Consider the following 16,424-nt stretch of genomic DNA (forward strand, 5'->3'; position numbering starts at 1 on the left):
ACACAACAGCATTTTGTACAGCTGGGAATTGAACCGGCAACTTTCTGACTCCCTGGTGCTCTTTATTGGGTCTATCAGGCTGGTGTTTTCTGGTTATTCAGTAGCCTGTATAACGTGGTGGGGAACTACTTTGATGGCAGTGTATGAATGGGTGTGTGTGTGTGAACTATTGTTTTGTAACCTCATTCAATCTCATTGACCAGATATTTATTAAATAAAACATACTGTATATTGCTAAATTTCTGCCTCTGCATATTCATTCATGTGATTAGCCTGCGTCCTGTTCATTTCATAAGTGACAGTCAGGGTTTGTTACACGTGTAAGGAAGAGACCGTTTGTATTACACATTTATTGTAGCACTGCGTGGTTTAAACACATAATGTGGACAATTATCACGGTCACATTAAGCCTAACAATCAATTTGTTAATTGTTTGCTGATTTCATTACGGCATGGAGTTGATTTTTGTTGTAGCATCACAATCCACCAATGTTTTATTTACACATTGGTGATCTTGGTCGTTGTACAAGCCTCATGCTTAGGCTTCATAGGACTAATGAATATAGGACTAACACCATATTAAAATCTATGCCAAAAAGTCTGCTTCGTATTTTTAAAAATTATTTTCAGACTTTCAAATATAGCTTCAGTTGTGATTTTTATGTACATTAATTTGCTTAAATGAAAAATTCCTACACACCAGTAAGTGTCTGTATACATGGCACATTGAACATGTCAATAATGAATCAGGATTTAGCCTTAATGCTACTTATTGTCACACACTGGTTGGATCTCACAAGCTTTTGTAACATAATACTTTATGCTCTGGTCATTGTGCAGACCTTTGAATATATTTTGATGTCAAATATATGATATACACCATTGAAAAATAAATAAATACAGGATATTCTAGCATTCACATAAAACCTAAACTATTCATAAGACTTCAAACAACAACTGTAAAATGAAAAATCTAATTCTTCTAACATAAATATGTGACACCAAAAAAAGAAATTCCCACTACAAAAGGACCAAAGCATAAATATATAGTGTAAAATAGTCCTTGAGATCACTTTGCATTTTTTTATGTATCTACAGGTCGTCAGACTCTGGGATTATCATAGGCTCCAGCGGGACAGTGGGAAGTATGATGGGGCTGCCATCAGAGATCCACCCAAGGGCAGTCCTATTGAAGGTAGGCCGCTTTATCCCGGGGTCCTGGAGCTCAGGGTACTTGGGGGCATTGAGGTCCAACTCTGGGAGCTTGAAGGTGATTCCCTTGGGGGCTTTGTCGAAACCGCCGAAAGGTGTGGCCACCCTGGAACCCCCAATGGAAGTAGCATTTTTTTTTTGGTTACAAACATACAAGAGGGCATACAAGTCAAGGGTACAATTGTATATAAGTATAATATAAGTATAATATAATATATATAATATAATTGTATATAAGATATGATAACTACCCCACTTCCTGTGGCCTAAAGGGAAGCGTATGCCAAAGGTGTGTAGGCTCTCGTGCCCTTATCTAGTCACCATACCCACACCTGGGTCTAATGATATTGGATAACTTCAAGCTCCTAAAACACAGGATAAGTAGGTCTCAACTAAGAGGAGTGTTTCTACTAGGCGGGCTGGATCCACAGTGGCATCCTGTGTGGCCTGCCCCTTTTAACTTGTGGCCATTGAATGATGGAGGGGGGGGGGGGGATAGTAAACAAACCTGTTGAAGCTCTTGTAGTCTGGACCCTCCGGCCTGGGCTCAGGGGCGGGCATCTTAAGGTTCAGAGTTTCAGCGAGGGCTGGGTCGTTGATGATAGCCTGCTCCCACGGGGAGTGGTAGGACTTGGGCACGGCAGTACTGTTAAACTTCTCAGCAGGAACATCCTGCAAAGGGCCCCCGTAGCCTTAAAACAAATGCACAAGAGGTTGGTAGTGTGAAACCACGATCACTGTGTGGATTTGATTGTCGTGAAAGGATTTACTGGGATACATTGTAATCGAAGAGCTGAAATCGAATAAGTTAAAGTAGAAACGTATTTTATTGGAAAGAGTAGGTATGCTTAATATTATTAATCAGTCATTTCTCCACATACACATCAATACACTAATAATAAAAAAGCTAGTTGTAAAAACATGAAGAAGATAAAACCACTGACAGATTAAGATATTTTCCCATCAATACCGCGCTAGGCTGTCTCAAAATCTTAAAATAGCACCTATTCTAAGTGTCCGTTCATCCATCGACGTGTGAAAAGCCCTGCCCATCCACTTGGGACATATCACGTTATGAGAAAGAGCTGTGTTGGGAACCCCCACCACAAGTTTAACGGATGTACCAGTACCACAGGGAAAGGAAATACTTATCATGTACACCACTAAAGGGCAAGACCTCCTCAGGGCAAACCATATCAAGCACTGCGGCCATACACGGTTGGACTATGTTCATTCACACACTGTTTTAACTATGTATCTCTATCGCAACATAATAATATGAAATAATGATCTAAATTCCCATTCAGTTTGCATGCATTGTACACAATTAAGCTGCTGTCATCAGCTGTCAAGAAGACTGCAGGGCACCTGTTATACAGTATCATGATCAGGATCCCATTACGTAATAACCTGTTTATATATACTGACTTGCAGTGAGGGTGACTTTGACGCAGTGTGTTTGTAACTAAGGAAGGTTTTCAAAGATGAATGACAGAGTTGGGTTGTGAGTTGGTCAAATAAAGTCTTGAGTTATAAGTGCAATGTCCTGAAAGAAACATCTGACTTTGCTTTCTACCGATTGGTGCTGTAAAAGGAGGCCCATAAGGAAGTCATTGGAGGAAATGTTTTGTACAGTATGCTTCTAAACTAACTAAACATGTCTATGCTGTAGTGTGGGGTAGTCTACTGTTTATGTGCTGACTTACATTTACAGTAGTTTGTTTAGCTTGTGGTTTTATCCAAAGCGACATACAAATAGTGCAGTCATATTGTGGTTGCTGTTGGGTGGTTGTGGTACTTTACCTGGTGCAATGTTTTCTGGATTTGGAGGGTTTCCCAGAGCTGGAGTGTTAGGAGGAGTTTTGCCTCCTTCCTCTGTGATTTCAGTATTTTCCAAGTCATTCTAGAAAAAAACAACTTGATTGACTTCAAGTCAAAAGTTGACAGTCTGTATGGCAGACGCCAAAAAATAATACATCAAACGGTAACATTTATGATTGAAAACAATGTAGACCATAGTGGACTCTCTTTCTCTGTCTCTCTCCCTCTCCCTCATTTCTTTCTCTCAAACACACACACACACACTTCCACAGGCACTGATAAGTTGGGGAGCAACTCTCAAACAAAGTACTTGGGCTGTCTTTCTGGCACTCTGGCAAGAGTTGAAGAGGAAAAGACCATCAGGCACATGCCTGTCCCTATCTCCCATGTATGTGGACACATGGCAGAAAGCAAGTCCATGTTGTTTTGACAGTCTGGGGGCGTCTAATAATATTAACATAATACAGTCTAGAACTGCCCGAAATTTAAACTCATGTTTAACTCTGAAGGTCTCACTCACATTCAGCTGCATGTTTGTCTCATTCTGGATACTTTCAAATGTGTATTTCTCCGACCGCCGCTGACGCATTTTGAAAAGTCTTGAGCCTCTGTTGGAGAGCAGAGAAAGCTCCTCAAGCATGATGTCTTTGGGAGTACTCAGCTTTTTTCCAAGGTCCATGGTGTCACCTGAAAAAAGACCACAGGTATAAAATGTAACTGTGACAAAGCATAAAAAGCACTCTACACATGTTGTATTATGGGTTTGGTGGCTCTGAATGTTTGGTTCACGTTTCAATCCATAATCTAGTCATTGTATTTATGAATCATTGTATGCTGAATCTGATGCTTCACCAATAAGTACAGACGGAATGTACCCCAGCTGTCTCCTGCCTTCACAGTCCACAAACAGCAACCCCAGTTGTCTCTCACCCATCTCCTCCCCTCCTCACCCCTCTCCTCCACTCCACACCCACCCAGAAATAGCCAGTTCAAAAAGGCCAACGACAAAAGGATTAGGCTGCCATAGGTAGTCCAACATCCCATTAGTGTATTTATGGCAAGTGACAAAAAATGGCCCTGACATTTCTTTTTATTTTCATATCAACATGCCCTCTCTCCAGAAGTCTCAGTTCTGTGGAGTCTGAGCCCAGGTCGTACCATTGGCATCGCCCCCTTGGACCTCTCGACAAATAGCGGCCGCGTGCATCTTCCTCTCACGGGTCGGCATAGTACAGTATTGAGACATTGCGGATTTGAGGAAAGGTGTTTACCCCGGGGTACTGGAAACACATAAAGGACATAGGAGGAACTCCTGAGAATTTTCTCATAGTATGGGTGACCATACTATGAGATGGTTATGAATAAGATGGTTGAAGCCAATTAAGTTTTAACTGTATATTGCAGATTATAACAATTATTTTATATCTTAGATTTAAGGCAATTAAACTAATGTCCATCTAGAACATACATCCAGGTATTATAATTACTCATAAATGTAATGCTTAATACTATTATGTTGTTACCAATATTGTAAGTTTGTTAAGCTGTTTCACAATCGAATATTAATGACAATTTATGAGTGGAAATTGGAATTGGAATGGCGGGAATTGGATATTTTAGTATCCAAACCACCTCAACCCAATGCAATTTATTTCACATATCTAAATGATTAGAGTCCAAACTTACCTTCAAATAACCTTGTAATGCATGTAAGTTGTGAACAATAAGGTGTCACATGCGTTATGAATCACCCGTGGCAGGGTCAAGGGTGAACATTGTGTCCCAGGGTAGTGCAATTGGAGACCCCTACTGTGATCTTGCCAAAATAAATGTTTGTTCTAATAATGCACATGTTCCCTTCTGCACAATGGCATTCCAGACAAATCTTTTGCTTTCAAATATAGCAGCCTAGTCAGATGGACTATGCATACATTTGGAGTAAAAACCTTTAAATCTACATGTAAGAAATATCAAAATTTACTGTTTTGTATAGCTTTTAGGTATGTACTATAAAACATTATTTTCTATAGACAATTGGTCACATTATTTTGACTGTTCTCTTTGTACAACATTTTTATGACTACAGATGACTGTTGATATGTTCCATACATCTGAACTTTTTCATGCCTCAGGCAATAAATGGTAATGTAACTGTTAGTGTCCTTCATTCACATTCAAAATACTCAGCCATAGTGAACAGTCAGTGTGTATCATTTAACTTTATTTACCATTTAGTACACCAGATAGTCAATTCATTCATACCCATGATCACATCTCTAAATAGGAGATAACAACTGCAAATATATTGTCCTGTGGCTTTTAAAAGAATATGAACCAAGATGTTATTCTAACGTCAGTTTCTTGCAACCAACCATACCCAACCATGGGACCATGGGGTGTTTTTTAAGGTTTTGGAAAAGTTAGGCTTAAAAAAAAAAAAAAATAGTACAAGTGATTAACAAAGGGTTTATAATACACAAGCAGTGCTAGTGTTGTGCGGTTGGTGAACGGTTACAACACAACTAGTTAACAATCACAAACGCACACCTTGTTTGGATGAGTCCATACCTGTGTTGGTGTCCTGCCTGTCGTGTGTGTATCCTGTATCCTTGAGGGCACTGCAAGGAGCTCAGGGGTCACCCTAGGTAGCTGGATCTGCCCTGATCGTCACACTCCTGGCCACTGAAGGCAAACTCTAGGCTGGCCTCTGTCTGTTGTCAGTGGTATGCAGCTTACATCAATTGGCTAAATTTAGCCTGTCAAACACTCAAAAGCACTCACAAACACCACAGGACATGTGGTGCCTATCAGAGAGAGAAAGAAAGAGAGAGAAAGACAGAGAGAGGAGAGAGAGAAAGAGAGAGAGAGACAGAGAGAGAGAGACAGAGAGAGAGAGAGATAGAGAGAGATAGAGAGAGAGAGAGAGAGAGAGAGAGAGAGAGAGAGAGAGAGAGAGAGAGAGAGAGGTGCATGGTGCCAACCAAACCTCATCAAGGGATTGCTCCCTTCCAGACACGTGTCCGGTCAACTTTTAAAAAGTCAAAATTAGGTATGACTTACTTGCCCCTGCTGGTGTGTGGATTGAAACAAAGTTTTTGCCACAAAGAGCTTCCACAACAGCAGGAACACCACACTTTACCCCTCAGTTTCAATGTACAGCTATGACATTTATAACAACTGATGTGGTTATGTTGCACATCCCTGCATATGTTGGGATGGCAGGTCACACAATAATGGCTCTATAATTTACTACCAAATAGCACAGCAATCTCTTGATATTGTCTAACAATGGATCAAGTTCATCGTATGGTATTTCATTCAGTTTTTCCCACACTGTCTTGATGAAATAAAAAAAATAATCTAGGAAATCTACTTATACTGCTAACATTTTATAGATGTAAATACAGAATAAAACAGTTCAATGTATCTTGTTCAGGTCAACATGAAGTGGAATAATTCACACATAATTCAGTGTTCACAAATTTGCTCTGGAAATTAGTGCACATATTTGCAAACTTTGCAGATCATGTGAATAAAACATCATCATTCAGATTTGACGGATCTTCAATTTCACAGCAAACTGTTGAGCGATTAGTGTCAGTGAAAAACTACCGTATACTTAAAAAAAATATATTACACATCTTTTACATTACATTTAACATTTTATATTAAAAACAGTATTTCATTTTAATCAAATTCAGTCAAATGTAAAAACCTTCATTTGTTTTGCAGCTGGCTTACTGAACCAATCTTTTGTTGGCCTCTGCTGTAGTTTGATTAGATGTTTGGCAATGAACTGTTTGTTTTCGTCTCCTCATGAACCATAAACCCATGAAAATCATTAACTCCTCTTCTAAGCTTTGCTAGAATCACTTACATAGACCATCTGCTTAATTGCTACATGCTTTGTACTCTAAATAAGATCAACATCATCTCAATTCCAAGAAAAAAAGGCTTTCATTTGTTCAAATCTATTTAAAATGTTACTCAATCCCCAAAATATCAATTTGCTTCATTCAAGTGACAATGTGAACACATGTATAACGTGTATGTGTAAAATGCTTTTGTGAGTGTAAAGGATGGTATGATGAACTGTAATATGCAGGTTTAATACCTGAGTTTTGGGGTTTGCATGGTTCTATTGCCGTACAGTTACCTTCTCATTGCAGTAGTAACCAAAGGAGTGTGGCTAGTTGGATTGCGGTGGCCCATGCTGACACCAGTGTATCCGAAGCTAGCCCTACTCCGTGGCTTCAGAGGCTGGGCGGGCCTGAAGGGAGGCCCGTATATGACAGGTTTCTCCAGTGAAGACCTGGTCTGGCTCATGGAGAGGGAGGGAAAATGTGGACTTGTAGGATAATAGCCCTCATGAGGACCGGCCCCAGGAGTGTCCAGCGACACCTTGCGCTTCCACTCAGCCGGAGGCTCGGGGAGAGATCTACGGTGGGCGGCAGACGCAACGTTGGAGGCGATAGACTGTGGGAGGTTCTGGAAGTTGAAGGCCTCGTCCACCAGGCCCAGGGGGCTCCTAGCCGCGGCCTGCCAGGGAGTAGGGGGCTTGTAGCTCCTATCCGGCAGGGATGTCTGCCTCTCCATCAGACTCAGAGATGGCTGGTATCCATGGACAATGGAAGGAGACATGGGCTTATAAGAGGGCATGGAGGGCAGACGCCTGGGCAGACTCAGAGAGTAGCTTCTCCCCAGTTGCTGAAAGTAAAGAATGATTGGTATTACATAAATGTAATGGCATATAGATGATGGGTTGTTAAATATATACCATTGAGGTTCATTTCAGTAGATCAGAGTACGTTTTGTGTTCACAAGGATGTGGTATCCTGTTTAACATTTAACAATATTTTGAACTGAAACAGATGGACTTTGCTGCCACCGTCTGGCATCTTGTCAGCACTGCTTGGAGTTGACGTCTCAAACAAGCCCTAGACTCCTTTACACATCAGGAACAAATCAGTAGTTATTAGTTCATTGTACATTGTGATCATTGACTAAAGCTTTTCAACAATTATTTTAGTGGGATTCAAATTCTCAATTAATTTCTTAAACAAATATATGTCCAAAGTCTACACGTTGAGGTTAACCCTACAGACAAGTAACCTGTTTTGCATGATTGAATACTTCTAAAAATAACGCCTGTTAGCTACACTCCACGCTACTTTGAAGCCCAGAGATGAAAGCATAGAGATAGTTGCTGGTGCTGAATTGCCTTAAAATCTGATGATGCAACAGCCATGTACATTTTGGTTCGGACTCATGTTCCAGACATACCAGGCCACTTCATGAGCTCGTTCGCCTGTAAATAACCACTCACCATTTCTAGGAGCAACTGGGGGAGTTTTTTCAGCACTTACCTCACTTTCAAGGCCTTTCAGCAATGGAAGATGATAATATTACAGTGGAGTACACTAAAACTCCTGGACTATTAAGTCGGCTGTAGGTAATAACGGAGAGTCTACTTTCAGAAAGATGCCAAAATACTTTGCACTCCGTTCCACTCCCGATGATATGTTTAGCCCGGAACCAGTCCAATAGATCAGCAATCAGCACCATTTCAGAAACTGTGGAGCGCTAGGTCCAATTTCAAGATCAAACGCTTTGGCCTTCAAACGGTTTGAAGGCCATCCAAACTCCAATACAGTTTCTCTTATACAGCCACTACATTGTGAAATATTTAACATTTAACGAGTGTAATATAAAGACAATAATATGAAATTAATTATGTTGAGCTTTCAGCAAGTTGTGGAACAGGGTGCAAGAGCTTGGATGCAGGTGTAGAAGAACAGAGGACATTAACAAAAAAGGTACAGAAGATTTAATAGCATAGTGGTGCATATTACAAGAAGTGCAATATTCAGAATGGTACATAACAGAAAGGAAAAAGAAAGGAAAGAACAAAGAAAAGGCCGACATTGCTTTGAAGAAGGTTCAATATTAGATTCTTGTCAAATACATCAGTTAATATTATTCTTCTTTTTATGTATTGCTATTCATAACAGTTTCATTAACATTTAATTAAAATAAATGCTACATATTGTGTCAGCTTTGTGAATAGCCATGACTGGTAATGGGAAATGTCAAAGACAGAAAACAGGCAAAAAACTGACAAATTAGTGTGGGTTTAAGAAAAAAAGGAACAATAGAAGCAAATAGGCACCTCCCTGCCAAAGTAGATTCCTTGTTTGTGCAAACATTCATGGCGGATAAAATCCCTTCTGATTCTGATGTGCTTGAGCTCTATTGCACCATCAAATATAGTTTGGAATGAAATTAGGAGGGCTTTGTGAAAAGGAAGATCTTTACTTCTTCGGGCATACTAATTAAAACCATAAAGCTCCTTTTCCTTTCTATATACTGTGTATATTGTTCGATCAGTCTACAACTTTTTAAAGAGTAAAATCCCAAATATTTAAGGACATTTGTGACAGTTATACAGACTTGAAGAAAACAAGAAGCTGACAAAGTGAGGAAACAAGCACAGAAAAGCCTTAATCAGGTATTTAAGACCTTATCTTACCTGCCAGCACAATACATTATTTGTTTTATATTTATATTCAAAGCTGTATTTCAATGGGAGGCACTCTATATTTAGAGTGACACCTTCAATTTTCTGATGCATCAATTGTATCAGTACTAGGGTGTGTAATTCAATTACATTTCGAATGAATACACTGTATGCAATTTTACCACAGACAGACATAACATCACATTTTGGATTAACGTAGAAACTTAAGCAAGATGAACTGTGAACAAATAGCACATTTTCATCTTATCTTTTCCTGAGAATACTCATAATTATATCTGCCAGTTTCTATTTTTCAGCACTTGTTGCCTCCAAAAATATAACTCTGCAGTGCTTGGTAGTTAGACGAACATGTAACATAAACATCAAGGCTCATCGGATATCACAATACATATTTAGCAAATGAAGTACTGCACTTAGAGTCTAGTTAATCATAAATGACCTTACCTGTAGTGTGCAGAATTATTTTTGACAACCTTGCAAAATCCTAAACTTCCTACACCATATGAATATTAATAATAGACGAGCACCATGCTGTTGCCATAAGACATTGGCTATTAGACTTGCGGAAAACAATGAGCAACTTATTCATTATTCATTATATTAATTGAAGCAAGCCATTAAGTCATGAAACTTTATCTTGGGTTGCTGGGCCAGCATGGGAGGTTGATGGGATAGGAGGGAGTGTTGGTAGGTTTAACAGCCAGTAGCTGTTAGCCATATGTGAAGTATTTCTGGGACACCTAGGGTTGTTAATTTGTCTCAACTGGGGTCTAGGATTCTGCTCAGGAACCCAGGTTGGCAGTTGCTTGAGTATTTTAACAAAATCTGATATTTGTATAAGCCGTGTTTTTCCATCCAACCTTGCAATGTTATCATTTAAACATTTACAAAGTGTAAAGTATGTAGAGGGACAGGACACCGATTTTTCATGAGCTAACTGGATACTAACTTTGATACTAACTTGGATCATGATGATCTCAGGTTGATATTTGCTCTTTTTACGCTTAAACTTAAAGGTCACGTAGAGAGACATGCCACCATGAAAACCTGCTATCAAAGTGCAGCCATGGATTGCAACTAATATTGGAGTACAACAGGCTTCCATTGTTTACTTGATCCTGCCGGCTTCTTAGCAGAGAACCTTGGCCGAGGAGCCATTGGAAAGGCACTTTTAGTGAAAAGGGGTCCAGAGGACAAGGACGCTATAGGTTTGCTTACGCTAAAAGAAGAAAAATCTGAGATGCTTGTGGGTGGAGGGCAATGGGTGCCTGAAACCAGTTTTTTGGAAAGGTCATGCGTAGCAGGTAAGGCAGTGGGTTTTTTATTCAGTTGCTTATGTGCTAGGGGTGGCTCAGATGAACTTGCGGGTTGACGGTCGAAAGGATATGAGACACTTACCGATGCAATGGGCTTAGCAGAAGCCACAGGCTTCCTTTGTTGATTGGCTGAGTGCGAGTTGTGGGCATGACGAGGAGAAGGGGCAGGGATAGGACTTGGGGTAGGTGCGGGGCTAGCATCAGAGGGTGGGATGGGGGATGCCTGGCTAGGGCTTCTGGCCTCAGTGTTAGCTTCATATCTAAAGAGTGAGGAGTCCAGCTGGTAGGGCTGATGTTTCATAACATCTAAGGTGTCCAGGTGCTTTGGGGGTGGTGGTTTGGATTTTGCTTTTGCCTTAGACTTGATTTTAGGGCTGGTAGAAGGGGGTTGCTTGGCAGCAGCCGGGGGGTAAAAAGGAGCAAGGAGGGGGTTGAACGAGACAGGAGGTGGGGCTCTGACGTTGGGAGAATATCTCCATGTGTTGGGGAGGGAAGAGATGGGGGAAGGGGACCTGGCCAAGTTGGCTTGAACTGTATCTGCATCCACCACAAACTTCTCCATCCGAGACTGCCTCTTAGCAAAAAGCTCGGCACCTCTTCCCATCATTGGTGGAGCATCCACAGCCGTGCTAGAGCCTCTCTCTGAAGGTCTCCTAGATGAAGTGAGTGGTGCCTTGGAAGAGTGGATGTTGGAGTTGACCGGTTTGGCTGGGCAAGAAGCCACTGAATTAGCAGCCGGCTTGTTCCATGAGGCTGGAGATGCGTGTGGCACAGCAGAAGTTGGAGCATGAATACTCACTGGGGATCGAGGTGGCTGATGACTCCAGCTATTCAAACTTGGCTGAGGCTGAAGAGGAGAGTTGGCAGGTGCCCAAGCGTTCATTGGCGGCTGTAGCTGTCCCTCAGTGTTAGATGAAGCCCAGGGGTTGGCCAGTTGCTGTGGGTCTAGTAATGGTTGACGCAAAACTGTAGGGTTGTTTTGCTGTTGGTAGGACGGTTGTTTTGGAGAGGCAGCAGGAACATGGGAGGATATAGGAATTGGACTTCTGGGAGGGTGAAAGGCATCACGTGGAGGACCATCTTTCGACCATGGAGGACAAGATGGGTTGATGGTGGGCTTTGGGGCAACGGGTGGGGGATTCTTAAGTTTCATAGGTCTTGGTTGCATGAAGTTGCAGGCCTCTGCTCCGAGACTAAGATAGTCTTCCTCTTGGCCTGACTCAATGTAAGATCTTCGCTCCCCTTTGTTTTGGAGATAAGTGTTGGAGGAGGCTTGATTTGACATTGAATTCTGCTTATTTGAGCCTCTTCTTTTAGACTCTGGAAGTATGCCTGTCTTGAATGCAGGCACAGATATGCGCTCATCCCTGGAGGCTATGATATCCCCAGTTGGGGACCAGACCTGTGGATTTGTATTAACAGGAACTGGGACCTTAAATTTAAGCTCAGGCCTCTTTGCAACTGGGATGGGGACGGAGCTAGGAGGTTGAAAGGGTGCAGGTGCTCTTGTGTTAAAACATGAGAAGGGCTTGGCTGTTCTATTTGGCACAAGGGGCTTAGGCATTACTTCTTCCATACTGTTCATAACTTGTGTTGCATGCATCTCCAGTTGATTGCTTTCTTCATAGAGCATGTGCTTCTTGGTGTGAGCCTCCATGAAGACATGGTTAGCATGCTGCTCTGCCGACTGAACAGGTAATTCATTTATATCATGAGTATTCTGCACCTCCGCTGGTTCGGGCTCCACGACCCCTTCCACAGGTATTCCCCTGCGTCTCATCTCCTCGTGCTCCAACGTAAGGTTCTCCATCCTTTGACGGCGTTGAGCAAACATCATAACGCCCTTGCCTTTAGTTTCTGGCAGGTGCTCCATCTTGTCAGGCGCTCTGTCTAACTGAAAAAAGTTGTCTCTGTTTAGATTCAAATTCAAAACCGGAACCCTCAGATCTTGGGAATATAGTGAGTAGTCGTCCTCTAGCTCAGAATCACAAGGGGACAAAAAGTTCAATCCAACAGATTTGCCTTCTTCACTTTCTATCTCTTCTTCCTGTCCGGTACCGTAGCTCACAAATGTGTATTTTTTCACCCTCTGTCGCCGTTTCTTAAACAGCAGTGCACCTTTATTTTGGGGGTTCGGTGCATTAGTAAGAAGAAGAGAGATGCGTTTACATTTAGACTTGGCTTCCTTCACCCACTTCTCTGTTTGACTCTCGTTGTGGCTGGGTCCTGGAAGAGAGAAAGGAGAATGAGTGAGCGAGAGGAATATGTTGAGTAAAGGAGAAAGAGAACAACCTAAAGTGAATAGTTAAGCTACGGACACATATCATACTTACACTGCATTTTTTGTTACTATACGAAGAAATAACAAAGCATGTTACATTACTGTTTTTGCAATAGCAAGACTAAATTAGTTTTAGTTGGAAACATTTAAACCACATAAATACCACTGGTTGCATTGTCATGGTGTGCTGTAACAAGTTATGACAAGTGTTAACAAGAATCTTAATTGAGAAGCCCTTTCTGTACCCAGTACATACAGTAGCATCTGAAGAGTTGTCACTAGATCTCTGGCTATTATTTCAAACTGAACTCTCACGCATCCATTTGTGGCAGGCACACCACAGGACCTCCATCTAAGCTTGAGCTTTTCAACACAGTCCAGACCAGCACACTGCCCTCCACTCTCTCTGCAACTGGATGTATTTTATTTTAGGAGCACAACATTGCAAGAAGCAATAAAAGTACCGGTAGTCTTACTTACAGCTAACATAGGGGGGTCCATGAGGCAAGAAAAGTGAGGAGCTAACTTTCCATTGCAGTTAAGGCTTAGGGTTGAAAAAGGGATCAGGTGACAGGCCAAGGGAACACATGGTGCTGTCTGTCAAATGCATTTCTGCCAGCCTCATCATGTGCATGGTCATGTTTTATTCTTATCCACACTGACTACCAAACCCTGCAGGGGGAGTACCCTGTATGTCCACTTCCCAAAAAAATGCGTTGCTCAAAAATAACCATCAGCCATTACTCATGACACAAATACATGGATTTACATTATTAACATAATTACAGAACTACTTTAGTAAGTAGTAATGTGTAAGGACAGATAACCATTATTTTGAAATATGAAATTTTGTAAATTAACATAATTGAATAGTTGCTATGTAACTTACTTCAGTTGGAGTAAAATGAAAAAACTAAATCTTAATACACAAGAATATAAGATGACATCCACATTCACAACTGTTCTGTACAGCAGTGGGACCCCAGTTAAATGAATGAGGGTGGAGAGGAGCAGCTACTTACGTGTGCGCCTCGCCCTGTGCTTGCTGGCTCTGCACAGATCCCTGTCAGACTCCCACTCCTCTGCCTGCTCAGCACCCTGGCCTGGCATTCCAGAGGAGCCAGGAGCAGGAGGTGTTTCTTCTCTGCTCCCTCCTTCATCTGGAGATTCAACACTCCCATTCCCCTTGGCCCCAGTCCCAGAGCTCGGCTTCCCTTTGGGGCCTAGAGGTGGAGACGGGGTCGGGGTCAGCACCGTGGTCGTTGTGCGGGTCAGGGTCTGGTGTGTCTCAACCTGGAATCCCAAGGAGGAGGTGAAGGAATCGGGTGACTGCCTCTGAGAAAGTCGGCCCAAGTCCGGGTCCAAGGTGGGGGATTTTGAGGACGGTAGAGATGGTAAAGATGTGCTGGTTGTGGGATGGTAGTCGGCCCCAGGTTTGATGAAACATGTATCCTGGGGAAAAGTGTCATTCTCATGATTTTCACTTGGACTCACTTGGTTGTATTTAGTGGATGGTTTCTCTATCTGCATATCCTCCCAGTCAAGTAGTTGAGGGGATTCTGAATTGTCTATTTCTTCATGTAGGAGTTTCGGATCCAAAGAACTGTCTTCATCACTTCTTGTTTCATCACAGTATGAGCCATCTTGGGACTTGGAGAAGTAGAGTTCCAGGGAGCCGGTGGACCCTGACAAAGTGCCATTGTTATTCTGAACTTCTATCTCAGGTTCCATCTCTGATAGTATGTTAATGTCACAGGATCCTTGGTGTCACAGAGGCTACCTTCAAACCAAGAGGAACACATTTAAAGCATGTTGGAAGGAATAATTATGCCACTTTTGACAATTACACATCCATGGCCGTTTTCAATATGCTTTGAACAAACATTGTTCAAAACAAGAGGCTCCCAATTCAGGCTGATTTGAACATGATTTTAGGACCCAAGCAGCATTATTAAAAGCAGCTACAGTTTGAAGTTGTTTAGTTTTCTAAATAGCTACTGTGGAATTGATATAATACATTCCTTATCCCCAATAGGAAGCACAGTGAATTGCCTGGCCAGTTTCCTCGGCAGTGCCACCACTGTAAATGGAATGGTATGCAATATCACCCTGGATACAACACTCTGATCCAAGAGGACAAGCAAAACAACAGGGCGTCTTTTTCCGCACTATTATATATACAATTTTCCTGTCCTGTACAGTTCATCACAGCGATGAATACATCCATAGTGATGACATTTCCATTTAAGAACTTGATTCGAGGAGTTTAATTCAATGTTGGCAATGAAAGGTTTCAAAGTGTGAGCATAGAGCTAAATGTTTGTAATGTTACAAGCAGTCCAAGAACATTACAAATGAAGTACAGGTTAGAATAATAGTTGTGCACCTTCCCCCCTGACAAGCAAAGTTCATTAAGGGTAAAATAATTGTTAGATCAGAAAGTATACATATGTAGCTTGGAATTAGAGTCAACTGCCTTAATTAGCACCCATCTCATACACAAAACATTTATAGCTGGGGAACAGTATACAAGTTTGATAAATTTGCATGCTATAAAATGCCTGTTCTGTTATTTTTATCAAGAACCAAAATGATTTAGCTACTGGTATGGTGGTTATGGGACCACAAGGACTGGCTGAATACAAAAAGTTGTATTTAATCAAGTACAGCCCCCTCTGCTGGTACATGTAACACAAGTCCCAAAATTTATTTAATTCACAGAATTATGGGACAGATTTACAGAATTCTTAACATGGCTTGTCATTATAAGTGTTTGTTTCACCAAAACACAACATGCACATGAAACGTGATGACTAGTTCCCCATGTTTTTAATACATTTTCCATCATAGGCAATCAAGCCTAACCTCAATGGACTTCTTTGTTACCTAGTAAGGCAATTTAAGTCTGTATTTTGACTTACATCCAATTGCAGCCTCAATGAGGGCCCAACATCCATGACTGTTTGACAGGCATGACCCTTCTCTGTGCTAGTCTGTGAGGGATTAGGTGTTTCCATAGTTTTCTAAGCCAATTAGACCATGTCATGTCATAATATAATAATAACCAGGCAATATATATTTAAAAACACATATTAAAGCCAACTTCAAACACAGGTAGAAAGCTGAACAAGTATAGACTTACACATTTGACTTGCATGTGACAGAAGCATATGATATTTGCTTAAATCGTTACATAAGAGAAAGAGGAAAAAGAAACATTACTACCAACCCACTAATTTTGTTTGATAGAAACTGT

At 41.4% G+C, this 16,424-nt stretch overlaps 2 protein-coding genes across 3 annotated transcripts; both read right to left on the minus strand.

Moving 5' to 3' along the window:
* Positions 1-492: 492 nt before the first annotated feature.
* Positions 493-5,780, minus strand: myoz2b (myozenin 2b). 2 transcript variants are annotated; one of them, XM_084687724.1, is made up of 6 exons: positions 5,602-5,780; positions 4,192-4,313; positions 3,554-3,720; positions 3,016-3,115; positions 1,721-1,904; positions 493-1,318 (listed from the first exon to the last, which is right to left on the minus strand). In XM_084687724.1, the coding sequence occupies exons 2-6, from the start codon at positions 4,277-4,279 to the stop codon at positions 1,093-1,095; spliced, it is 765 nt and encodes a 254-aa protein (XP_084543850.1). In that variant the 5' UTR covers positions 4,280-4,313; positions 5,602-5,780; the 3' UTR covers positions 493-1,092. The 2 variants fall into 2 exon arrangements, with proteins under 2 accessions (XP_084543850.1, XP_084543851.1); XM_084687725.1 differs by lacking the exon at positions 4,192-4,313 and having other exon boundaries at positions 5,602-5,777.
* A 399-nt stretch (positions 5,781-6,179) lies between these two features.
* On the minus strand, positions 6,180-15,583 carry synpo2b (synaptopodin 2b). The gene is made up of 4 exons (XM_084687024.1): positions 14,191-15,583; positions 10,650-13,113; positions 10,099-10,102; positions 6,180-7,818 (listed from the first exon to the last, which is right to left on the minus strand). Exons 1-4 carry the CDS (start codon positions 14,897-14,899, stop codon positions 7,186-7,188), a joined length of 3,810 nt encoding a protein of 1,269 aa, XP_084543150.1. The 5' UTR covers positions 14,900-15,583; the 3' UTR covers positions 6,180-7,185.
* Positions 15,584-16,424: the final 841 nt, after the last annotated feature.

Source organism: Hypomesus nipponensis, chromosome 22 (genome assembly GCF_054491055.1).
Source record: "Hypomesus nipponensis isolate SF chromosome 22, ASM5449105v1, whole genome shotgun sequence".
Lineage (NCBI taxonomy): Eukaryota > Metazoa > Chordata > Actinopteri > Osmeriformes > Osmeridae > Hypomesus > Hypomesus nipponensis.

What these genes read in the sequence shown, in the direction of transcription:
- myoz2b (XM_084687724.1), bottom strand. Translation starts at nt 4,279, where the DNA reads ATGTCTCAATACTGTACTATGCCGACCCGTGAGAGGAAGATGCACGCG. An exon ending in CCAAGGGGGCGATGCCAATG is followed by an intron (nt 3,721 to 4,191) that starts GTACGACCTGGG and finishes GTCTTTTTTCAG; the next exon opens with GTGACACCATGGACCTTGGA. An exon ending in AGACAAACATGCAGCTGAAT is followed by an intron (nt 3,116 to 3,553) that starts GTGAGTGAGACC and finishes GTTTTTTTCTAG; the next exon opens with AATGACTTGGAAAATACTGA.
- synpo2b (XM_084687024.1), bottom strand. Translation starts at nt 14,899, where the DNA reads ATGGAACCTGAGATAGAAGTTCAGAATAACAATGGCACTTTGTCAGGG. An exon ending in GCACAGGGCGAGGCGCACAC is followed by an intron (nt 13,114 to 14,190) that starts GTAAGTAGCTGC and finishes TCTCTCTTCCAG; the next exon opens with GACCCAGCCACAACGAGAGT.